Below are 25,350 nucleotides of genomic sequence, written 5' to 3' on the forward strand. Positions count from 1 at the left end.
GAGCAAAACCAGAGAGATAAAGCCTCTTATTTATAATCCAGGACAGCAAATCCTCTTTGATCTAGTACCTGGGATTTTTTTTCTTAACATTGCAGCGTACAAACAAGAATAATTTTCACGGTGACTTTCAAACACACAAACAAGAGACCATCTGCCGTGAGATGTCTCTCTTGTAACACTAGACTACTTGTTTTATTACGAACACACAGTTAGTATACTTTTCAATTTAAGTGACAAAACTGAAATCGAGCAACAGTCAGCCTATTTATCCTATACATGAGAAAACACATATTGATACACGTTTCTTTTTATTGTGATAAAACAACTGAAAGTACTGAGTATTAAGATGCACTTACCTTTGTATCTTTATTTCTTACTACAGTAGAGGATTCAGTGACAGAATATGGAAGCCTTTTATTAGGTCTTTAGAGACTTCTAATAGCTTTGAAAGAAAATGCTCATTGTGCCTATGTAAACATTAAAATTACATTGCTACCACTTACAATTAAGACAAAAGCAAATCTTACAGTAGACACGGACCCCTCCTAGCTCCCTATTTTATTAGGGAAAATGGTATCTACTTTTATTTCATACTTTCAGAAAGAAGATCAAACTGAGTTTCCCTAGACAAGGTACAACATACATAGAGTTGAGAACAGACTACTTACACTGGGAGTTGTTGTGCTGTAATTCCAAATCTTGATCTTGGATATACCAAAGTCATGTGACCGGGTGGGATTGCGGATAACAAAGTAAAGTTGGACAAGTGGATGGAAAGGGCACATCCAAAGGAAGCTTTTCTCCGTGATCTAAGAACATGTACAAGCAGACTGTCACTAATACTCTTTCTCCTAAAGCAGGATATTTTAATTAATTCACCACCCCACAAAAAATATACAGCGATTAGAAAAGTAACCATTTACGAAAATCTACTATGTTAAGAGCAAAATCTTAACCTCGTTTCCAAACAGTAAATCCGACCCTCTTGCCTGTAAGACAGCTTGCAACAACCTGACAATTAGATGAAGGTCAGCTGCTCGCTGTCCCAGTAAGACATCTGCACGCTCACAAATGACAGTCTGCCATGCTTTGTAAATGCAGGGTCAGGGCAAGCCCAGTTTATTTTAATCAAATTAATCAGCTTTGCAAGCACTAGAGGGGATCACTGAGCACAATGGACACTGCATAATCATTTTACGATTTCTTAAAGTGCTTACACTTCTGTTTTGCCCTCTAAAGAGGGGAATCTTATAGAATTTTATTTCACTGCCTCTGTTTTAATCAGGCTTTGTAGGCATCTAATTTCACTTCTAGATCTCTAGAGCTATATATAGGACTCTACACTTGAGATTTTCTAACATTTTCTAGATGTTTCTAACAGAAACTCCCAACATGAATTTTACAGACCACTGACGATCAAGACATTTTAAAGTACCAAAGAATGCCTAAATCTGAATATTGCTCAGAACAGCCACCCCTACACATTCAGAAGTGGAGGGAAAGGATGTGTGGCAGCTCAGAAAGAAGCAAGAAGTAAAGAGTCACAGAATCAAAATGTTGAATATTAATATACTTGATGTCAAATGTTACCCCAAAAATGAGACAAATGAGGGCACAAAGTAAATATGCATGCAGACAACATTTCAGTTATCTGAGATTAGCAGATAAATTAGCTCCCTTTCTGTTTTCAAGGATACATAGTACATAGCGTCTAGTCACACAGTACGTACACAAAGTCAGTATTTTTCCATATCCTTTCACTTTGAAATGAGTCTGTCAGTTTTTCCTGAAGGCAGTAACAACAAAACTTTCCTACCGAGTACTTAGATGTGTGCCTAATGATGGAACGGACAAAGCTCTGCCAGTCTGTTCAAAGAAATCATGAACAGGGCCACTTCTCAGAGTGGTCATCTTCATTCTCCAAGCTTTGATGGCTCACAAAGACTCTGCCCCACAGAACTCTTCAAAAGCTTTGGGAGACTGTTGTTGCTTTGAATGTCAGTTTTGGGCATAAACAGCCATACGAGTGCCAGACAGGTTTAATCCTTTCTATATAAAATAAGTTGTCTCTTAACATTGAAGACATGAAGGATAGCTCTTCAAACTAGTGTAAACCCAATTCCAGGATCAACTTCAAAGCTAAATCATATTACTGAAGCCATACTATGAAACAAGAATGATTAAAAAAAAAAATCATTTTCCAACAGCAGACAACATCTGGTAAGCGATCCATTTCCAGACCTCTCCAGTCAGGAGCTGGTTCCCTAGAAATCAGTGGGTTCTGGTGTGTACTGAAATAGCACCAGAAGTGCCTTCACAGGAATGCACCAGATTCAGCACCAAAATGGACTTTGAAAAGACCTGTTCATGCTTCTCACTACTTTCTCTGGAAAGTTGCACATGATTTTCCAAATAGAAGGCATATCAGAGCCAGGCCAAGTATTGTGTTTTGAGTGAGAGGCAGCAGTAGCAATTGTTTTGTTTATCAGTGGAAGCAATTGCTTACAACTGAGGATACACAAACTCACAGGTGTTACAGTCTCTGTCAGCATGTCAACCATCTGACACCAGAAACTGAAGGCACCTTGACTCCATGACAAAACTCACTAGACTGGGGAAGGCCCATGTTTTATCACCAAGAGTGAGAGTGATGTCCGTGCCTTCACATAACATACTCAAGTCTGGAGTTACTGTCTTTGCAACTAGCACTGAAAAATCTAGCCCAAAAGTTCTTTGAAGCATCAGGGTGATATATAAGGAGTAGGAATTACATTTGAACTGGATCAAGAGAAAAAAAAAGTAAGCGTGGGAACCTTTGGTCTTAGATTCTGTGGGAGACTGGCTCAAGACACTGCTTTGTGTGGGCACTGAAGATATACCTGCTGGAAAGTAAAGGAAGGCTCAAGCACTGTGAAGAGGAATGACATGGGTCTGAGGGTTCACCATTGTGAAGAAGTACCTTTGTTAGTTATGTCTAGGATTACAATTACCTGTCCTTGTCATTCTGAGGTTTAAAAGACCTATATATGCATGTAAGAATCAGAAAGGTTTACAGAAAGCAATTTCAATGAAATGCCTATTTTACATTTCTCTATATATATAAATAATATAATGCCTTATTAAGCATTGTATCCATCAGGCACCATTTCCTTAGTTGAGAGCACCTGATGTTCTGCTGGGCGTTTTTTTCTTTCACAGCATATCGCAAAGGACAAGGGAAGCAGCAATTTAGATGTTCTTCTAGAAGTCTGCAAAGGTAATAAACTAATAAATAAATAAATATAATGCCCAATCTTCTATAAGAGTATGTCTGTTCTCAAAGACAAATGTACACCTAAATGATCAAAGATGGAAGTGTTTTAACTGTGGTAAAGCAAGTTTTCCACAAAGTAAGTTTTTATATTAAGTGTTCATTGTGTTGAAAATACTAGACGCTTGGAGAGTCATCAATTTGCAATTTTTTCTAATGCACCCAAAAGCTTTCCTGTATGATCTGAAATGTACACAAACTGGAAATGCTGCTTTGACTCCTGCAGGAGTAAGCAGTTCAGTTATCACATATCCACATTCTATGACCATATTCCCTGTCCATGTTGCATCTTCTCTGATGCAATATCTTGCCAGCTTCAAGAGAGGAGATTAAAAGTGTCACAAATCAAAAGAATATATTAATCAATGAAATACAAAACCTCATTATTTAAGAAGAATGGGATATATAAATACATGAGAAATGCTAAGAATAACAGGTTTATAATGGCTTAATGAATATATTATGACATAATTTATAATTATGTAGAAAGCACAAGAGTCACTACTGCTACTACTATTGCTACCCAAGTCTCATCTGCCAGAGAGCACAGACATAAATCAGAATGGGTATTTACGACACTCAAACTACAATTTTCAGGAGACAGTAAGAAAGATGGTTCAAGTGAAAATATTGCTCCGGAAATACTACTCCACACTAAGTTTCAACTAAATTTCAGAATACTGCATATTTGTCCTCTTTCTATTCTCATTCACCCTGCAAGCACAAAAGTATCACTAGCATGGAATGAGTTTTCATTTATATTTTTTCATACACTAAGTCATTTATTATCCTCATCCACTAAAAACATATTAATTTTTACTAGAATCCTAGCTTTGAGGAACTATGGAGACAAAGGACACACAGTGAAAGCGCAGCACAAATGAAATTGTGACTGTATGAAGGGCTATGGACATTTGTTCATCTCTTCAGGAGCATCAAAAGTTCCTACCAGTTATTGTCTTTAGTATGTAAGCACTTCATGTCTCCTCATCTTACTATCTCACAGAAGAGCCATGAAATATTTTCACAATGCCACACATTTTTCTTAGTCTCTTGTTCAAAACTAGCTATCTACACATTCTTATTCTTCTGTGATTCTTCCCTAGGTAAAAGGATAACAAGGGGATGGAGGAAACTACACATTTCCTCCTTACGTTTACTTAAATTCATATTAAACGTCTGAAAGAAGTTAGCAGTGAAGCTCCCACACCTTCAGATCACAAGAATTACTTAAGTTTATCAGCAGACATTCTGTAAAAGTATGAAATTTCCTGTCCTTAAAGTTTTATGATCTCATTCTACAAATATTATGATTACATTAGAATATTATAAAAACTGAATGTGTTTTATCCAAGACAATACCACAGAGTTAAGATAAAAGGAGGCAGAGTTAAAGCTGCCTCCTTCCAGTTGCTCAGTTAAGTCAGTCAGGCAAATTAATCAAATTTTGTTCTATAGCAAAATTATAACTGAATACCAACATCTTTGGACAGGAAAGCTGGATTTGCTAATAATAAGCAATCTTTGTATTTTTTTTAAATTATCATATAGTTGTTATGCAGTTCAGACAAAATGCAATCATGTCTCTAAACAAAAAACCTAGTGACAGAATATTAAAGACATATTCTAATGAGAAATTCTCACTTCCAGGACTAAGCTGTCTTACATTTAAGTTCTTATTGACCAAGCAGCACAAATCCCCTGAGTTGTCAGCATTTCGAATGTCCACGTCATAAGGAGACACAAATATCTTTTCATTGTATAAATCAAAGAATTCCACCTCACTCAGGCCCACGTTTACTGGATTTCCCCAGTTAGAAAGAAGTTCCATAGTCACATAAATGGCATCACATACTTCCATACTGGTCGTCGTCTGGAATGAAATGAAATATGGTATAAATGTAAGTGACAAAACAATAAAACACAGAAGAAAATTAAGACTGTTAAGGCTACATTACTGATGGATCAGAAGCAAAAAGCTTGCAAACTCCAGGCTATCTGGACCGCATTCAGTCATTCCAGGTTGCACCAGTGCTGACCCACATCAACTAATAAATCTATGGCAGGGTAAGAGAAGAGAACTTATGACCCTCTTAGAAAACCTAAGGAGAAAACAGCTCTCTGTTCTTTGTCATTCTGATGAACAAAGGAATGGTGACATTCTCTTCTCTTACCCTGCCATAAGGTGGAATCGGTGGAATACAGGTCATTCAATGTACTTTTATTTCAGTAATACTGGCAAGCATCAGTAAAGGTGCATGTAAACACAAACCTTCTCTCTCAACATGACATCTACTTCAGGTTTGTCACCAGACAGGAATATGTCATTATCATGGGCAGAATGGCTCTCAGGCTCAGCAAGGACTTTCAGGAGATTCTCCTGTTGTCTGAAACATACATATTATTTTACATGTTACTTCCTCAAAATTCTTGTATTTTTAAGAAACAGTTTAGCTGGTGCAAAGGTGAAAAGGTAAGGTGAACACACACACCCCACAGAAGAATCCTGTGTACCCTCACACTGAACAGTAACTGTTGCAGCATCCCACCTTCGATACACAGTTAGGTTAAAAGACAGGGCTCGAGTTCTCAGCTGGTTCTACAGCAGTCTGACAAAGCAAGACATAGGTAATATAGAGACAGAGGAAGATGTTGGCACAGAGATTGGCCCAAGGCTGGAACTTTCTCCCTGATTTACTACCACTTGCATTATGGTATCTAAAGATTGTCAGGTGTAGCAGTACTACACTACGCCAGCTGGTACACTGGAAAATATCTCCTCAAAAAAGGAAGGTAGTCTTAAAGGAAATATATATACCTGTTTCCAAAAGGACAAATTCTCTCAACAGCTTTTATGACTGCAGTCCTTGGCTGACTTTTTTCTGGAGGTTCAGCCATTGCAGAAACAACAGATGAAAGAGAAAATTCCCTCTAAGTAAGAAAAAGATGAACATGTTTAATTCACATTGTTTTCCACATACCAATGAGTATCAATCTGCATCTCTGGAATAAATTAATAGTTTGGGCCTAGCACTGGTCTCAGTTAACCTTAGCTAATCTGTAACTCTATAGTGAGTTGAAGCACATTTAACAGAACTGGTCCTGATTTGCAATGAAAGAGCTGAGCTTGGAGTTTGATCTGTGTGAAAGAAAAGTAATGTAAAAGCATTCTCTGATGACTATTACATATACATATATATGTCTGAAATCCCATTGTATACATTTGGTAGGACTCAGAGTTGGCCAGAGCTTTGGCACAGGTCTGCTTAGTCTTCTTCCTTCTCCAAAAAAAGGATCATAAAGACTTTTAAACCCCAAAAAAGCTCATTTCATTAGAATAAAACCTTGATTTATTTTTTTAAAGATAGAACCATCAGCAGTGACTATCTAAAAGAAAACAGAGGAAAAGTCCTGCAGTTCTTACAGGGTTATAGGCTCTTTCTCTGCCTGTACCCCACTTTGTAAGAATATCCTGCTCCCTTTGTTAAAATTTGTTGGTAATTTTTGTCACAGACAGAATACTCAGCATCAGCAAAAAACTAGTCAGAAAAAGAAGAGTCCTTCTATTCTTAGGTGAACTCCATTTCTATAAATTTTTAAGACTAAGAGAACTTTAAAATGCTTATAAGTTAATTACTTTAAGTAGTAAAAAATCTGCATTGTTATACATTTAAATATTAAAGGCCAAGTTCAATAATCCCTTAATTGTGTAAGCAAAATTAAATTACTTCTGAAAGATCAGTTAGGTCAGCTTTAAGACTGAGAACTTGCAGGGGTTTTTTTGAAACTCCATCTCAAGTGTCAGGGCAAAATTACATCTGTTTTAGGTATTATTTAATTATTTTTCATTTAAGCACAACAATATTAAAATCAGTCCTAATGTTAGCAGGAAGATATATTATATGAGAATATTCAATGGAATTTGTTCTCTCAATCACAAAGCTATATATATATCTCAAAACCAAGAGAAATAAGATTGAAAACTTTACATATGGTTTCACTATCTAGGTCAAGTACTTACCTATAGTAAAAGAATGTTTTCACCTTTGTTCCTAACCAAAACTCCCCAGAAACCTAATGTTAGCTCAGAGATGACAGTGGATATTCATCATAGCACCAACTCACAACTTCAGAGAGCATCAGCTCAGGTTAAAGTTGTCAGCTGTCTTGGAAACCCTCAGTATTCAAATGAGCACCTCCAACAATGTCTAGGCATCTCTCTTCTCCTTCCTATAAAAGTGAGTCTCTTAAACACCAAACTGGAAGCAGACTTTGAATCCATGAACACTGTCCGTAACAGAGAGTTTTGTAAATTTGCTCAAATTTCTTTATGGACTTTCTCTCTGTTAGGAGAGCCAAAATACTGGTTATGCTCAAAGTTTAGCTAGAATTGTCCATACAAACTTCCTTATTCTTTAACTTAAGAAGGAATAATGGTCTGACCTGAATAAGAAGGGAATGGATTTTTGTGGTTTTCTTTGTTTATGAGTTTTTAAATGTTTCTAAACACAGTTGTTTGATCTAAGAGATGTACACACATTGGTGCTGGAAACCCACACCAGCTCCTCCTCACTAAGAGGTAGCAGTGTACATGACAGCTCTGCTCCAAAAGCAGAGCATGTATTAACAGGCAATAGTGCCCATATTAACAAGCCCAGTAAGAAGGTAAGATTTATCGGTACTGAAATCACATTATCTCATTTAGGAAGCTTCCAGAATGAAAATGGCTCAAGCCATATGTCTATACATATCGTGACTGGTCTATCAGTTGCTCAGTGATCCCTGAAATCAAGAGAGCTGTGGGATGCTATCCTGGGGAAGCAGATTAAAGAAAATCACCCTATGGAAGAACAATACAAATTCAATTACACTTAAAGAAGCATCACCATTCATTCATACACAATCTCAATATGTAAGAGATAGTAATTCACTGAGATTTTGCTACTTGATCAAACAGCCCTCTTCTGTATTTCACCATACCTTTGGAGAGCTTGTGGAAACTGTCTGCCTTTGCCAATCTCTCTGCAAGACTTCATTTTCAATTTGCATTGCTTTAACCACAGCCATAACTGAGAAATCGGGATCCTCCTCACACACATTCTTTCGAGTTGCTGAAAGCGGTCGCTCTGGTCGATTTAATGGTCCTGCCACCAAAAGAAGGAAGGAATATTCATTTGTCCAGACATACAAGTACGGAACATTACAACAGCACGCGTTTGAAACATCCACTTCAGTTACTGAGGCAGGGCTTTGCTAGCAGTCTGTAACTATTCCAAGCGAGGCTGAATTGCTCTAATTTGTTTTTATTGAGATTCCAGGTCACATCTACTTTAGACAACAGCTGAAATGGTATCATAAGAGGAGAACAGAAAAGTGAAAAACATAGGGTTTATGCCTTAAGATTTTCTGTACTTGCTTTGTTCTGGTATTTAAAGGAAATGCATCGCAACAGTTCACTGAAAAAGTAGTATATATAATTTCAGCACAGAAGAGTTTTTCAATGTATCTGGGGTGTTTAGCTATTTTGGAGGAATCCCCAGAGTTTTCTAGAAAAACAAGGGGAGTCAGGAGTTGCTGTTTGCAAAGCAAAATAAATTACCTTATCACTTAAGTAGTCATCAAAAGGCCCAAATGCATCCCAATCCTCCCAAACACCACAGAGAAATAGAAACATCACAGCCTATAAACATGTTTAAAAGAAAGGAAATAAAATTTAACAGTAGAGGATCTGAGACTGGACTGAAAGAGAAGCACAGCGGTTACATTCAAGAACTTCAAAAGTCAAGCGAAGAACAGAGACTGAAGTTGTGCAGACATTTAGATCAAGTAAAAATATTGAAGAACAGCCTAATATGCAAGTGTGGTCATAACGCTGCAGTGAGGTTTACTAAGCAGGAGAGTAAAATGGCAGTGGATGCTAGTAACATGAAGTCTACTTTGAAAAGACAGGAAGTTAAAATTGAACTGAGATTTGTATGCATTCACACTCTTTAAGCCCTATGCCATCTACACCCATAAAAACTTCAACGAGTATTAGTCACCTCTGCAAACACAGGGACAGAATAAAGTCCTTTTTATTTTTCTGTACTATAACACCCCCCAGAAATGCAATTAATGTAAGGATTTAAAGTGATAGTTGGACAGAAACAATTCTAACAAGCACTATTATAACCTGAGAAAATGCTACACCCACCTTTGGAAAGCAGTCAAAGCAAGCATCTGCTCAGACAGATGGTGGGTGAGGGTCTCAGAAGCTACAAAGAGGATTTATTTTGAAGCCAAAAAGAATTAAGTTTCTTTTCCTCAATTTGGTTTCCTGCCAATTTAAGAAATGAATATTTTGACTTTTCAAAACTCTTAGCTCTATTGCTTTCTTGGGACATGTCTGGATTTTGCTTTTTTGAAAAAGTGTCTTAACTACAGACTATGGTAAGTCTGAAAACTTTATCTCAGACCTTTCAAAACTCAATTTCATTGGATTTGTTCAGGTAAGGACTGCATTGGAGTAACAACTGCAGCCATGATTTCAGCCCCTAAGATTTGGGGTTTGGTTGTTTGTTTTTTTTTTAGCCCAGATCAAGACGGCACATTAGTAACAGATTTCTAGAATAAGCAGTGGTGCCTTCGAAATGGTGTTCTCCAGTCCAGGAAAAACGTTTTCCAGTATGGTACTAGATACCATCATATCTACCCAGCACTGGAAACTGATCTGCATTGTTCAAGGTGTAATTCAAGTACAGACCCAAGCAGCAACAGAGCTAGTTTTGCTGTGCTGTGGAAAACTATGCCTTTATTGCTATAAATGCATTGTGTTAAAGCCTTCTACCAAAGCGTCAATTGCTGATTTTGAGAAGACACACTTCTCTTGATACCACAGGGAACAGACCTCTGTGGGGAAGGTGGAAAATGCAGAACAAGCGCAAGGACTGAAAGGGAGAGGAAAAAGTTTTATGCTGTGGGAGCAAGAAGAGAAGAAAGGTAGTGAAGATGTAGCAAAGACTCAAGTATACAGGCTGTGGACTTTCTCACGATATTACTCAAGCCAAAACACTCAAGGTGGTAACAACAACAACAAAAAGAAGAAAGCTAAGAAAAATCACATAATGACAGATGTGTGCTGAAATTACATTTGAGCCAGAGAGGGAAAAAAAGCATGAAAACTTTTCTTATTGACATTAAATTTTCTTATTTCTTACTAGAACAAATCCTTTCATGTCTTTTCTGGTGCAAGAACTCAGCAGAGAGTGGCCGAGTGATTTTATTTTTTACCACAGCTGGTTTGACAGGAATGTACATTTCAGCATTATCTTTTCTTTTTGCAGAGAGAACTCGTAGTGGCTTCCCTTCTGCAAGATAATAAGGGAACAGAAATAATCAACTTCAGATGTATTTAGCAGCTGCCAGCCAGGGAAAACTTAGTGGGATCTTAACTGCTAAAATTTTGCCACTTTAATTATGCTGGCATAGTTAAAGTGATAACCTCCACCTTCCCTCCCTTTCATTGACTCTGTTCTGTTGATGTAGAAGTACATATGCATGGCTGGCACTGGATTCATGGAATAAAATAAAATATGTTGTTATAAGGTACCAATATCTCTTATCCATGCCAGATACTTACCTGCATTACTGTCAAGAAAAGCAAAAATAAAAAAGTCCTGAGTCACTTATTAACATTGTTATACCAAAATATATTCTTAAAATACAGACGAAAATGTTGTCTTATTTAGAAGTTTCAAAGGGGGAGTGGGTTGCCTAGTGTAGTTCATAAGAGTACTTTTTCATTTTTTCATTTGAGAATTATTAATGCCTCCATTGTTTTCATCAGGCTTTGAAACTTCTCTCTGGAAAAAAACAAATCATGTACTCTACCAAAGATCTTGTTCTCACTGCGGCTCCATCCCTTGTTCCCCTACCTCTTCTTCTGCCACCTCTTCACATTCACACTCCACTCACCTCTGTGATAATGAGGAACACTCCTTTACTCACTTTGTTCAAAGATTGTTCCTCTTAACTTAAGCAATTAACTATGAATAAGGAAAAGGGGGGGTGGGGGTGGGGGTGGGAAGAGAAAAACAAAACAAAAAACCGAAACCAAAGAATGTACCTGAAATGAGTGGGGAGGAAATTCTGAGAAATACTGAAGGTAGACCAAGGTCTGGTTTCTGCCTGAACTCTCTACCTTTAACAAGCTAAACATCTCTGAGACCTAGTAACTCATTTTGGGTTTGGACATTGAGGTCTCTTAAGAAGATGACCTGACAAAAAAGAAGTGGCTCATAGCCAGATATGTTTGCTTTCTCATATTAATACATCTTTCACCAGGGGTGAACAGCACATGCTATGACGACAAGCATCCAGCATGCAGGATGTGAAATGGAGAAAGCAGAGACTGGGAAGATTTGGCTGCCTGGATTACTGCAAAAACAATTCAATAATATGTTAAAAAAATAATAACCTTTGGAGAAATCTCACAGACTGTCTGAGACAGTCTTAATTCAAGTGTCTAAGGCTGGTAATGCAAGTGTGTTAACCAGGGCTATATATTTGTGCTTGCAAAAAAATTCTTAATATAGTATTAAGAGGATGCAAGTCTCTCAAGTCAGGAGATTAAAACAGGTTTGCTGAAGACTATGAAAGTATTGAGTAACCATTAACAATTAACCAGCAGCGATTCCCTTAAAAGTAATGCTCTCAAATAATATTAATAATTATTATTATTCTAGTACTGTAGCAGCATATAATAGACAGAGGCTTACTACTTTGATCCTGGTTGAACTCCAACACAGTAAGGGCACTGGAATCAAGGCCAGAGCATCTCCCAGCATCCTGATGTTCAGAAGCTTCTTTCTGCAGTGATCTACTGCTACACAACTGAAGGTCTCCAAAGCTTGTAATTGTTTCCTCAGTGGGAGATGGTTCTAAAAACACATCCTCTTCAACAGAATCATAATCATCACTAAGAGAGTCTTCTTCCATCCTTTTCTCTTCTGTACTGAGTTGCAAGCTTCCTCTCAATTTCTGGTACAATTCAAACAGATTTATCAGAAAAGCTCAAACATATTTTAAAATAAACCAATGTGGCTGCCTCTCCCCCACCAGGAGAATCTTCTCATGAACTCAGAGCCCTGATGCAGCTAAAAATATTCACATTCCTATGTCGTGTCTTTACTCCTCTGATGAGGACTTGTAAAGAAAAAACATCCTACAATTCCTTTATTCATTCTCATTATCCTTGCAGGAAAATCCTGTAGACCAAGGAATTTTTATGTACTAAACCAATTTTTAGGAACAAGTTACAAACAGGAGGCAAACAATGGAGAGAGCAAGGGCATATATTTTTCCAGTCTCACACAGCCAGATTACTGTCTCTTTTGACTTGCTATTTGAAGACTAGCTGCAATCCAGATTTTCCAAGTACCTTCACAAGACTGCAATAAGCAACTGGATAGATAATAGTCCTGTCCTGTACACATCTGTGCTTCAAAAAACAGTAGGAAAGAGCTGTATTCTAGTGGACTAAGCTTCCAGGTTGCACAGATTTTTTTTTAAGTGGGTACACTGTAACAGGATTTTATGCAAAAATTTATCTATTTTGAAATTTACTGAGGAAAAAACTTCCATGCCTCTCAGCATATGCCACAAACAGCACAGATGATGCTGGGGAACCTTGTGTTTTTCTGAATGCAAAAGGCAAAGACCTTGCATATCTTCCCTTTTTCCCTTTTTTCCCCCTACTTAGTTGGTATTGGAGTTTTGAGATAAGTATAGGTAAGCAAACTGTACGAGTAAAATGAAAACCTGAAGCTATCTTAGGTACAAATGAACTGTGACAGTGTATGTTTGGATTGCAATGAAAGCTTCAAGCTGCTCTTCTGCTACAGATACACTTGTTAGGAAATCCATGTTGACAGAAACATATTACAAAGAGCAGGCAAGCTTAGGTTCAAAAGAGGGTCTATAAGCAACCTAAGGCTTGATATTGAGCGTGTCTTTATGACAGTCAAGAGTCATATTTCTACCTATTTGACAGGGAATTGTACAGGTTTTCTTTTTGTTGGAAACCTCATAACATCTGCATTATAAGACAACATTCAAGAAAACACATTATAGCTTCAGGAAAACCAAAAGTACTTCCATCTGGAATATGAAGAAAAGTGGGGGTTTGGTTTGAAATTATTAGTTTATTACTTACACATAAATGATTATAAATATCTATCACTGTAAACAAGTTACTGCTTTGTAGAGCAAGAAACAGTAATCACAAGCTCAAAAGCAATGCAGGAAAGGTAGAAAGATACAAGCTAGGAAAACATGTTTGGGAAGTTTGTCTGATGTCAGTGGCAACATCTGTAGACAGTTTCACATATAGATGCTACTCCACTACCCAGAAAAGTTTTACTGATGTCATTAATTGGTTAGGCAGAAAAACATTCATGAATTTTTGTTCATTTTTTTTTTAAGAACAAGACATTTGTGAAGTGTGCTAGAACAATTAGTAATCAATTGAAAGGCTGAACTGTCAAACAATGGAGCCAATACAATAACAACCCCTGATAGAAAGCAGCTGTATTGATTTTATCTTTAAAACTTTACTCTGACTTCTGTTAGGTAAAACAATGACATACAATAATTTTAGCATGGCTATTCAAAACCGTAAACCCAGAAAAAGTTGTTGTTTAAGCTTTCTCTAACCCAACGAGATGTTCATGTGGACAACCATTAAGTGAACTGAAAGAGCCTACCTGCATAAAGCACCTTGGTTCTGTCCAACAAAGACAATATTCATTTAAATTAGGACTTAACATGTTACAGCATTGCTGACTGAGATTAGATTTTCCAAGTAGTTTTATTTTATCTTTTCTTTTTTTCTTTATGTCACATCTTATCACTGCAATAATCATCTAGTAAAAGAAACACTATATACTGGGTTTGCATGGTCTTGTCAAGACTGATACCTGGGCCCATTCACATTTCAATTGACAATACCATGAATAGAAAGCAACTGCCAATTGTACCTGGGAGCAACGGAGAGGATCATCACCATTTGTCTCCACACTCAAGCTTTCATAAGGCTCAAAATCCTCTGAGTACTCAAAGGGAGGTTTAATGCAGAGTTTAGACCCTCTTTCTGTTTTAATCACCACAGTTTTCTGTTAAAAGCAGCATTCAAAGAAATTAGACATCTTTTGTGCCATCAGCTGTACAAAAAGAATAATCATCACATTCACAGAACAATACCAGATCAAGCAATGCTTTTACCCTCTGTTCTCACCTTCAGGTCCCTGCATTACGGTGTAACTGCCCTAGTCAGGCTCCCCACCTGCTGCTGCTATCCCCAGAGCGGCTCAGGCCCAGCTCACACTATGTGTTTGGCACCAAAGTGAGTGCCCATCAGGGTTCACCCCCTCACCTCACAGGTAAGTGAAAAACTGGTATGAGTAGGGACAAAGCAATCAACCAAATAGCTGAAGTGGAATCACTTAAAGCAGAGACATGTAAAGAGGTGCTGGTGGAACAACCTTATGGCGAAAGCTCTTCAAGCCTCTTCTGAGGAACCAGCATGCTTGGGTGCTGCTCTGAAACGCACCTGTGTGGATAACTGGCTAGCTGAAAAGGGTCACATAGACATAGTCCAGCTGGCTGGACAAAAATGCACATCGCTCTCAGCTTATCTGAAGTAAAACAAAAATACACTATCCTTGGCTGTTCTTGTTACACAATAACAGGAAGATTTCGATGGGAAAAGAATGTTGCAGGTGGGAACAGATAACTACAGAAGAGAAACTAGGGGTGGGCTTGGTATTTAGGCAACTAACCAATAATGAGCTTAACTTTTGTAATATGTATGAGCTAATTATAACAAGGCATAAAAGGTGACTGTAAGGTACAATAAACGAAGTCTGCTGATCACTCATATTGAGTGACTGTGTCTTCCCTCCGTCGCAACACACCTGCACTAATGGAGAACAAGCACATGGGGAACAAACAGGATGAGTTAGAAGCTTGTATCTGGTTACAGGGCTATGACCTCACTGGGATCACAGAGATGGTGGAATAGCTCACAAGACCAGCGTGGTGCGATGCATGGATGCGGACAGAGGTTCTTTAAGACAGGCTAAGAAGGTGACAAGGAACTGTCATCCTTAATGTGAGAGAGCACTGGAATGTACGGAGCTCTGCAAGGAACAGGTCAGGAGCCAGTCAAAAGCTTCTGAGTCAAGAGTAGCTGGCAAACCAGCATGGGTGCTGTGGTAGCGGGTATCTGCTATAGACCACTTGATCAGTAGTAGATGAGACCTTCCTCAAAAAACGGGAAGAATTTGCAAGTGCAAAGACCCATGTCCTCAGGGGGTACTTTAACAAATCTGATATCTGCTGGAAAGACAACACAGCAGGGCTCAAGCAATCTAGATTTCTGAAGTGCACACGGAATTGAGGAGGCGACAAGCAAAGGTGCCCTACCGGAGATGCTGAGAAATCTGGGACTTTTCAGCCTGGGAAAAAGGCAACTTTGGGGCTTCTCATCAATGTGTATAAAAACCTGATGGGTATCTGCTCATTGGCAGGACAAGAGGCAATGAATGCAAATTTAAAAAAACCCATGAAATTCCATCAGAACAGTAGAAAAAAAAAAAATTACAGTGAGGGTGATCAAACACCAGAACAGGTTTCCTGGAGAGGATGTGGAGTCTCCATCTGCAGAGTATTCAAACCCTGATTGGACGTGGCCCTGGGCAAACTGCTTTAGCCAACCCTGGTTGAGCACAGGAATCGGACTAGGTAATCTCAAGAGTTCCCTTTCAACCACAATAATTCTGTGATTCTGTAACGTCTATGCATGAAAATGACTACTTTAAGTAACTGCAATTTTTTGAAGATGCATTATTCTTGTGTATAATATAACGAGGAGGAAACGTTATGTCATAAGCATTTGAGCATAAAGATATCTTTGTCTTTGTAAATTCAGACACGGCTGTGAAAGTGGTTCAAATTAATTTGTTTTACTTCATAATTAGGATGCAATCAAAGTATGCACGCTATCAGTTACTCAGGCATGGCTAAAAAGGTGTAGAAGATTTGAGAAACTCATCTTCCCATACCACAGAATTTTAGTACTCCAGAAGATGACAAACCAGAAAGCAGGAAGTGCATATACCTCTCTCAAGGAATAAAGTTATCTGTAAGTAACTTTCCCCCCACACACTTTTGAACTCTGCCACAAACATATTCCGTGGGGGGAAGTCTCATAAGTGAACAATGTTTCATGATTCAATAAAGGTAAAGTGATCCAAAAGTCTGTGCAATGATATTAAACTTGGTTACCTGGTGTTCATACACTCCCCTACCATTTTAAGTGCCGGGAGCAGCAATGTCCCAGAGGGAATATCCTAAGGCAACTTGGCTTTTGACAGAATGTGTTCTTTCAATAAGCCTGTCTTCCCACCTTATAACATACTTTAGCACAGCCTAAGTTTGACAGTTTTGATCATTAATTGCTAGGTCCTCTAGCTATCCAAAAAACCCACAGGGAAAATTATTGGGTAAGTAAACTGCTGTCTGGCACAACCTGCACCTTAGTGGTTGCATGTCACAGCACTCTCCAAACTATCAAGCTGCAACAAGGTCTTTTACCATCTCATACCAACACACTCTTCATGCCAGTCCCTCTGCTGCTTTCTCCTCACCCAGAGCCCACTCTCTCTTCTCTTGCTTCTTCCTCTCTCTGCTCCCTCTTCATTGGCTCTCAACCACTTAACAGAACCAGCCACAGCTGCACCTTATCTACATCAGTCAACCCACAGCCCCTGAAGCCAACCCACCGTTGTATATTATCAATGCTAATTAACCCAGCTTCATTCCTCTACAGTTGCACATTTCCTTACGTGTTAAATAATTCCAGTTGGTCACTGAGATGCTATAACTGTTATCCTTCCATCTCACTGGATAAAGACTTAAGGTATCATTCTAAGCTAGTCTCAAGTAGTAGCTAGTTTACACTATAGCTACCTATATTTGGCTAACTTTTCCACCCAGCCAGAGGAGATACCTTCATTTGGTTTTTGTGATTAGAATGACGTAGGTTATGATGAGTCACATGTTTGGCAAATTTAGCAAACAAGTTCTGACAGGCCAGTATGTAAGCAGTGACCTATTGAGTAAACAGCTGAGAAAATTAATTCATCTAAGCAGTAAAGGTAATAAATAAAGTAATACAGCCTTAAAACCTGAATATGCAAAATTTGCTGAAAGAAAAGAAAACCTGCATGACACAGACCCCTTATTCCCAGTCACTCAAGCATGGACTGGACATCCAGCCAGAGCAACCGCTAATCAAGTAGTGTAATTATTTGGGTGACATCTCAGTTGTTCAGAATTCACATTTGTTAATTCAGTCATACTCCTTAACAGATTAAGTCAGATCCTTCATCAGACCAAAAGAAAAAAAGACCACTGAGGTTGTCCAGTGAACCAACAACTATGTAGCTCATGGCTCCAAATTTGTTATTGACAGGGTATTTTTATTACCTACATACAGTTTCTTCTCTACTCATCTACAAGAATCTGTCACAAATTACAACTCAAGCTATGCAAATTACACCTCTGTATCCCTTAATACTATCACAGGGTGGAAAACAGCAGTGACAGGGAGGGATGTGTCTCCAAAATGAGGTTCTCCATCCTTTGCACTAGCTAAACTCTAGGCTTGCCAGCAGAGATGTCATGCAACAGCTCTTCTGCTGGAGGACAGATTGAGCCAATCATGTCAAGACTACAAAAGTTTCTGTCACAGATGTCACTGAAAGCAGACCCTTTCAATGAGATTTGCCTCTTTAGGCATCAAAGTAGATACAAAACTGGTCAGGATATCACTTTGCATTGTCACTCAGTATCCAGACCAAACCAAGAATCAGATTCTACAAGAATCCCAACTGCCTGCTATGTACTAGTTGCAACAGATTGTCCCTAAAATCATTTACAATCTAAGACTTACTTCAAAGATGCAATCTTTCAAAATGTTTCTTACCTGAAGCCAACCTCTGCGCCGTGTTTTCCTTGGTGCAGTCGGTGTGCTGCATTCACTCTCTTCTAGTTGGGCTGCTTTTTCAGAACGTAGAGAAAAGAATGAGAAGACAGAAAATAGAAATATGCTATTTGACAATAAAAACCCCAGGAACTAAGGTGTATGTTTGGTTGGTTTTTTCTACAGATGAGGACAGAAGAGTAATTCTTTGACATGTGAATGGTATCAACAACTGAAAAGGCATTCCACTTCAGATACTGCCTAGTTGTGCATTAGTAGCAGGAGTTTTGAACCTCTTTGATGACAGTCATGCTTACATGTATTCAAGAGAATAAATTGTTTAACGATACATTAGCTTAACAGCAAGTGAAGCCCCACATTCACTGATATGAAAGTATAGAAATATGTTCTAGAATAGGGGCACACATCATTCTAACTCCTAGCTGGGTAGACAGTAAGCTGTCTTAGGAAGCCAGCGGAGCCCAGAACCCATGCTACCGAAGGCAGTCTCCAATAGATGGGGTTCTGGTGAACAACAGGTAATATGCTTGCTGGGTTTACAAAGGAATTGTGTGTATTTACTCTCAAACTAAGCAAACATAACATACTGGCAGCTTAAACAGAATGCATTAGGTATTTAACATACCATGCAGAGAAGGACTCTTCATGTACAAATCATAAACGAAGGACAATAATTTTCTTTCATTTATAAGGCATGGAAGAGCTGGTTCCCGAATTTCTGCAAAAATCCTGTGTATGATCAAGGAGACCTACGGGTTCCTGTGCTGGAAATGGTCCCAACTTACAGTGGAACAATGGATTGCTGAGAAGACACTTTGATTGAGACAAAGAGACAAACCTCAGATCACATCAGCATCCTCAGTGGAGCAAGGACAGCACCAACACTCTCAAAGGCATCCTAAATAAAGACATCTCATTTCCTATGTCCAAGACAGATTTACAGCTTCCATTTCTTCTCAGTGGAGAAAAATAGCTGATGCAAAACCTTTTTTCTTTAAGCCATAATTTAATGGTCAACCTAAGGCAGCAGAAACTGGCACTACCAATAAAAGAAGCAATTGTCCTACAAAGGTCATAGAATCATGAGAGACTTCATTTGGAAGGAACCTCTGGAGGTCACATAGTCCAACTTTCTATTCAAAGCCGGGCTTACTTCAAAATTATGTCAGGTTGCTCATTACAGCTCTCAATACCACATTTTCTTTTTTGGGTTGGACAATCCTACATGCACCTTGCAAGGAACCGTTCAGTGAACTGATATGGGCAAATTTTAACTGAGGAAAAACAGAAAATAAAGATTACTTTTAATTGTAGTCATTTTTGTCATCTAGTTTACCAGGAGATTGCAAAAATGCTGGTACAAGCAGAAAGGAGAGGACAGGGACAGAGTAGGATTGTTCTTGGGGGAACAGTGTATGCTTATGTCAATTCAGAGTGATCATATAATAACAAAACAAGAAGTACAAGATGTTGTTCTATTGCTTCAGCAAAGTGTCTGTCTCTCAGGCCTGAAACAGGACTAAAAACAGAGGGGAAAAGGAACAGAGCACTCCAAGGAAGAAAAACACAACTTCCAGCTAGAGCTCCTGTTACTCCACCAGGCTATTCCTAAGTAGCTCCAGAAAGACTTTGCAGTCACCACCACTGCTGCTGATTGTTGTGGGGCTCTTCTGGCACTGAGAGTGAACTGTCCTGAGATTACAATGCTAGAAGCATGGTCTGATTATTCAGTTACTGCTTTGGGACAGAACTGGAAGCATCTTTCACTTTCAGCTCCTAAGCAACTGCCCAGAAGGCCACTCGTTTCCTACAAATACAAGTAGGAAAAGGGAACAGGGTAGGACTCATGCTACCACTGCTGAGTACTCGATTCTCAGAATTGTCCGAGTATTTTGTGATGGATTCATGCGACTAGGTCTCTCAAAACCAGGAAAAATAGTGGTTCAAATCCCAGGCAGAAGTTGATGCAGCTGAGCTAGTTGTCTGTACTACTAACATTACTTCAGAACAAAAACATCCTTCTCCATGGGATGGATGGGATGTGAATACCAACCACTGCCTCTTTTGGCACACAAAATAGGTCCACTGGTGTCATTCCCATGGAGACTTGAGCTGACAGTGCCTATTCTAATAGCCAAGAACTGAGCAGTACATCACCAAAATATCATTCATAATCAAAGGAGACCCCATGTTACCTTTAAGCCATGTCTTTGTGACCACACCAACATTCACTGAAGGTACACACATGGCTGTGAAACTATGTCTGGGTTATACACCCAAAGAAATTACAGTATACCTAAAGACCCGCTTCATTACCTTATGAGCTCATCATTTACTTTAATTCATTTACCAAGCCTAAACATAAAAATTTTATCAATCACTACTATCATGAATTACTCCTAGTGAACACAGACAAAGAAAATAGTCCAGACAAACAGAATTATGATGACACTTTCAGGAACCACAAAGAGGCATTTGTGCCCATTCCGTATTATTAAGTATCACACATTCCTAATTTTTCAGTGAAGACTAATTCTATAGACGAATGCTTTAGAAATAATAAATGATGCAATAATTCTCGTGGGAGATGGATAGGGAAGAAAATTCAGTGCTGTATCTCAGCGAGAAATCATTTCTGTAAGTAAAATCATATTCAATCATTAGGAATAAATGCCTAGAAATGAAACAGACCACAGAATTGCTAAGGTACTACCCCCAGGCAAGAAGCTTATACAGATCCCCAGTGACTCCCACTCTGGACCCTAGTGGCAAAATCAAATGGAAGAAGAAAAATGACAGGATGATGATTCAGTTGATATCTTTCACTGCAGCTACACGTGTCTAAAATAACAACATCGGATAGGTAAGAAACAGCAAAACACTGAGTTCTCTTCTGCAGAGAATGCTACTGTCTCCGAGTTGATGAAGTTGAGGAGAGGAACAGTGACTGCCACTGAAGTCTTTAAAAGTCCCTAAGACAAGCTGAAGTATTCTGCCTTAACTGAATCACATGGCATTAAGCAACCCTAAAAATGAACAACTTCAGTTAAGCTTAGAGATAACAGCTGCACAGCAGAACTTTCAAGAGGAAATTTCTCCTGACAGAGTTCTATTACAGCTGCTGCCGCAATATCCCTGCACAATTTTTGGAGCAAAAAGTCAAAGATGTTGGTTCACACTCTCTTTAGCTATGTAAAGGTATAACATCCCGGTGTGACAGAGCACACAATCTCCTCCATTTTCCAATATCCAAGAACATGAACTTTTTTGCATCATTACACATGAGATTTTACTTTCACACAAAACGGTGAAACTAGGCCAATAGCTAATTCCCCACCTCCATCCATACAATCTGCAAGAAATTACATAGTAGCCAGCTAAGCCTGAACACATTTAAACTTGAAAACAAATAGTATGGGTCCAGTGTAGCAGGAAAACAAAGAAAAAAAAAATCAAGTCATGGTTAGAACACTTACTGAAAATAAAGTTAGCTTCCAGTGTTGTTGAGATTAATAAACTTTCAACCCTAATATATTATTAAATAACTTTTTAAACTTTGTCTTCATTTTTAGGTGAAAATAAAACTTAAGCAGACACTATCTACATAGCAATAGATAAAAAAATAGACTGTAAAATAGACAGGTTGTAGCAAGTGTGAGAATAACAGATTACAGTTGGTGAACTGCTTTACACAGGGATTTAGTGAAATCAATTTTCATTATGCTAAATAGATTAGGCCAGCAAGCTCAGACTTTATACCTTCATACATGCAAAATTATTCCTGTCACATTGCTCTCTATGACAGACAGACTTAAATTAGAAACAAAACACACATTTTTAAGTAAAGTCGGCTAATCACTGGCAGTAAATGGTAGATTTTCTTTACTTCAAATATTTAAAGAAAGATTAGCTGTCTTTTTAAGACAACTATTATAGCTTAAACAAAATTTATAAGCTTAATGCAGCTATTACCGGATATAAATGATTATAGTCTATGTCATCAAATGTCATTTGTCTACAGGGCAACAGACTTAGATAACGTTGAAGTCCATCAGATTTTAAAGCCTATTAACAGTATTACATATCAGACAAAGGTATAGCATTATTTTACACTGACAGTTTATATACATTTCTAACTAGTTTTAGTTATAATCGTTTAACAAACGGAGAGGTGGGGAAGTTAAACTTCAGAATTGTTCAGAGACCAACTGAGAAATTGATGAGGTGCTGCAGAGATCTTTCCTTACATACAACCAGCTTAAATACTCTGATGAAAGACTCCCATGGAATTTCATTCCACGAAGCTCAAATGCTGCCACCTCTTTATCACAGCCTGATCAGTAACCTCACTGACTGAATTACAGCTCTGATGAGTAAATGTTTCAAATAGTTCTAGACTGCAGCCTTTGTAAAACTCTCATATAACTCACCATTTGTCCTGGTGGTCTTTGTCTCATTTTTAAGGTAGCCATGTGACTTGATTTTTCTACGGTAATTTCTCAGCTCTGAATTAGCTCCATTCAGATACAGAGAAAATCCTTGCTCTAACTGTTCCAGTTTGATTTGTACAGGATCCTTTCTTTTTAAACGTCCCAGTAGCCTGAGTAGAAAGGATAATAATTCATCCTTATGTAGTGCATATACAGATGATCAGGCTAGCAATAAATACAAAAACACACAATATCAAAGCTGAAAAATATTTTCATAGTTCAAATAATTTCAGAACATAGCTTCCAGGATCTGTTCCTGTTCAGTAATGCTTGTATGAGTACCCACACACTGTGACATATGAAGTTTGACCAATTCTCTCCCTTCTGAGATTTTTTTTTCCATGTTCCTTCTCATTTCCCATTATCTTTTCCATTTGGTATTTAGCACATTTAACCATTCTTCTTGACAATTTTTAAGAGTTTTACTCAGAACATTAAAAAGCTTAAAAATGGTTGAGCTCTTTTCAAGACAAAAAAAGGATTGTGTTTTGAAACTTAAGAAAGTCCCCAATCAATAGCGCAGTTAGAGATACCGGGAAATTAAAGTCTGGTTAAAATAATATTTAAATAACGCCCACCCCAGGCTCAGCTTCAGTGAAACACCTACCCTCCCTCTTCCAGTCCTCATCTTCCCTACTTTCTCCATGGGTTATACTCAGTCCATCCTAATTCCTTCAGTGGGGTGACATGCAAGCCAGGAGGTTGGGGCATGTGTGTGACAATTTGCACCTGCCCCTGCAGGCTGCTTCCTGGTTTCCCTCTGACTCCAGGGTGGGTCAATCCACAGGCCAAAATTCCCCAGGAGTGTATCTGCACTGACATGAGTGTGTTCCCAGCCTGTCCCCAGCCATGTGGCCAGCAGCCCTCTAGGCAGCATGCCTCCACAGGAGCACCCTGTCGCCACCACTCTCTTAAATCCACGCCAGGCTGCTCTGACTGATGATGTTTTGGCACACGATGGGCTGTTCCTGTTAGTTTTGATGCAGCAGGAACCAGCCATGACTGGCCCAGGGTAGTACCTGACCTGCTCCCACACAGGCTACTCTGCAGCCCCCACTACCCAAACCTGCCAGTTATGCCCAATACATGAACACATCCAGCATGCCTCCTCTGCAAGGTATGGTTTGCCACCTGCTTGTCGTGTTGTAATTCAGTGGCATTTGTTTCCAACAAAATTCAGTATTAGGGCTCTGATAACAGGGATGCAAGTTGTTCCAATCATTAAATATTCTGTTTTATGCTTTTCTAAAAACACTTTAGGAGACAATATATGAAAGAAACCCATGTTCACAAAAATTGGATGTTGATCTAACATAATTGTGGCTTTTGTAGGGGGGTTTTTTTGTCTTTTCACCAAACCATTCAGTTTGTTATAGAATTTGAGTACAAATCTTATGACCTGTGGTAAAAGGGGGAATCCAGCAAAAAAGTTCTGTAGACTTTTCTTTTTTTTCCCCTTCTGAATTAACCTGTGAAAATTCATCTCTCTAGGGTACAATGACAGGAAGCTTCCTATGAACAAAGATTAAAATAAATGTTTTAAACTTGTCTGAAAGATACTGAAGTTTGCAAAAGTAACCTAGATGTCCTTGTCTCCCACCTCAGCAGAACCTGACTTTGCACATTTAACTTCAGCAACTTTTGCATGCAATTTTCAGTATTTCTGACAACCTAAAATCCTTGCCTCATAACATCCTCACACAGTGTGAGCTGCCAGTTACTTCTGGATCTACCTCTTGCTTTAGAAACAAAAATCTTCCCTGTAAACCTTGGAAACAATTATAGTAACAAACTTATTTGTATTTTAAAGTATGCTGAAGAAATATTCTGAACACCTCTAGAAATAAGAACTTTGACATACTTGGCAAACAAAGGGAAGAAAAGAGAACCAGCTGAATGTTTTAAAACACAGCAAGTCAGACTTTGCATCACAAGTTCAAAAACCAAGGTTTTAAATTAATATTCACAACTACTGATATTAGCTACTATGTTAGGTAGTACACAACAGCTATTACATACTCAATGGTGGTAACAATTCTGTATCTTACCGGTTTCTCTGCTGAAGGTATATTAAGTATTCATCATGTTTTTCATCAAAATTAGTCACCATGTCCTTAACTTAAAGCTGCAATGAGAATGTAATTGTCACGCTGAAGTATAGAAATTATTTATTATAGAGTACTACTGGTTTTGCACCCTCAATAAACAGAAGTGCTATAAACTGAAAAAAGTTCCTCCTTCAATAATGTGTAACACTGACAGCGTAATAAATAAAGTTCCTGAAGAACAGAGAAAATATTACTTGTTTTATTTTTTTTCAGAACCCTTCACAATCTACTGAAGAGCGTATAAATATGAAAAATGGAAGGCATGTGCTATAATGAGTTTGCAATCCAAGAACTGACGAGCAAGTCAACTGTGAGGCGCCAGCTGAAAGGGCCATGCCCGAAGCCCAGCTGTGGGCTGATGTTCCTGAACTGCTCACGTGGGCAGTTAACTGTTGAATT

General features: G+C 38.4%; 1 protein-coding gene across 4 annotated transcripts in view; it reads right to left on the reverse strand.

The window, feature by feature from the left end:
* The window catches only part of LOC121088031 (katanin interacting protein), a 65,921-nt gene that overhangs the window by 40,064 nt on the left and 507 nt on the right, over nucleotides 1-25,350 (reverse strand). The window contains exons 2-12 of one of the 4 annotated variants that reach the window (XM_040593628.1): nucleotides 24,892-24,968; nucleotides 22,784-22,953; nucleotides 18,336-18,406; nucleotides 14,326-14,460; nucleotides 12,067-12,328; nucleotides 10,507-10,656; nucleotides 8,291-8,454; nucleotides 6,129-6,241; nucleotides 5,583-5,697; nucleotides 4,977-5,183; nucleotides 669-809 (exon numbers count right to left, since the gene is read on the reverse strand). In XM_040593628.1, coding sequence (XP_040449562.1) covers nucleotides 669-809; nucleotides 4,977-5,183; nucleotides 5,583-5,697; nucleotides 6,129-6,241; nucleotides 8,291-8,454; nucleotides 10,507-10,656; nucleotides 12,067-12,328; nucleotides 14,326-14,460; nucleotides 18,336-18,406; nucleotides 22,784-22,953; nucleotides 24,892-24,953 — 1,590 coding nt within the window. In that variant the 5' untranslated portion in view covers nucleotides 24,954-24,968. Of the gene's footprint in view, nucleotides 1-668; nucleotides 810-4,976; nucleotides 5,184-5,582; nucleotides 5,698-6,128; nucleotides 6,242-8,290; nucleotides 8,455-8,909; nucleotides 8,991-10,506; nucleotides 10,657-12,066; nucleotides 12,329-14,325; nucleotides 14,461-18,335; nucleotides 18,410-22,783; nucleotides 22,954-24,891; nucleotides 24,969-25,350 lie in introns of those variants that run through there. The other 3 variants (XM_040593627.1, XM_040593629.1, XM_040593630.1) reach the window with 3 other exon arrangements.

This window comes from Falco naumanni, chromosome 4 (genome assembly GCF_017639655.2).
Source record: "Falco naumanni isolate bFalNau1 chromosome 4, bFalNau1.pat, whole genome shotgun sequence".
In the NCBI taxonomy this organism is placed as follows: Eukaryota; Metazoa; Chordata; class Aves; order Falconiformes; family Falconidae; genus Falco; species Falco naumanni.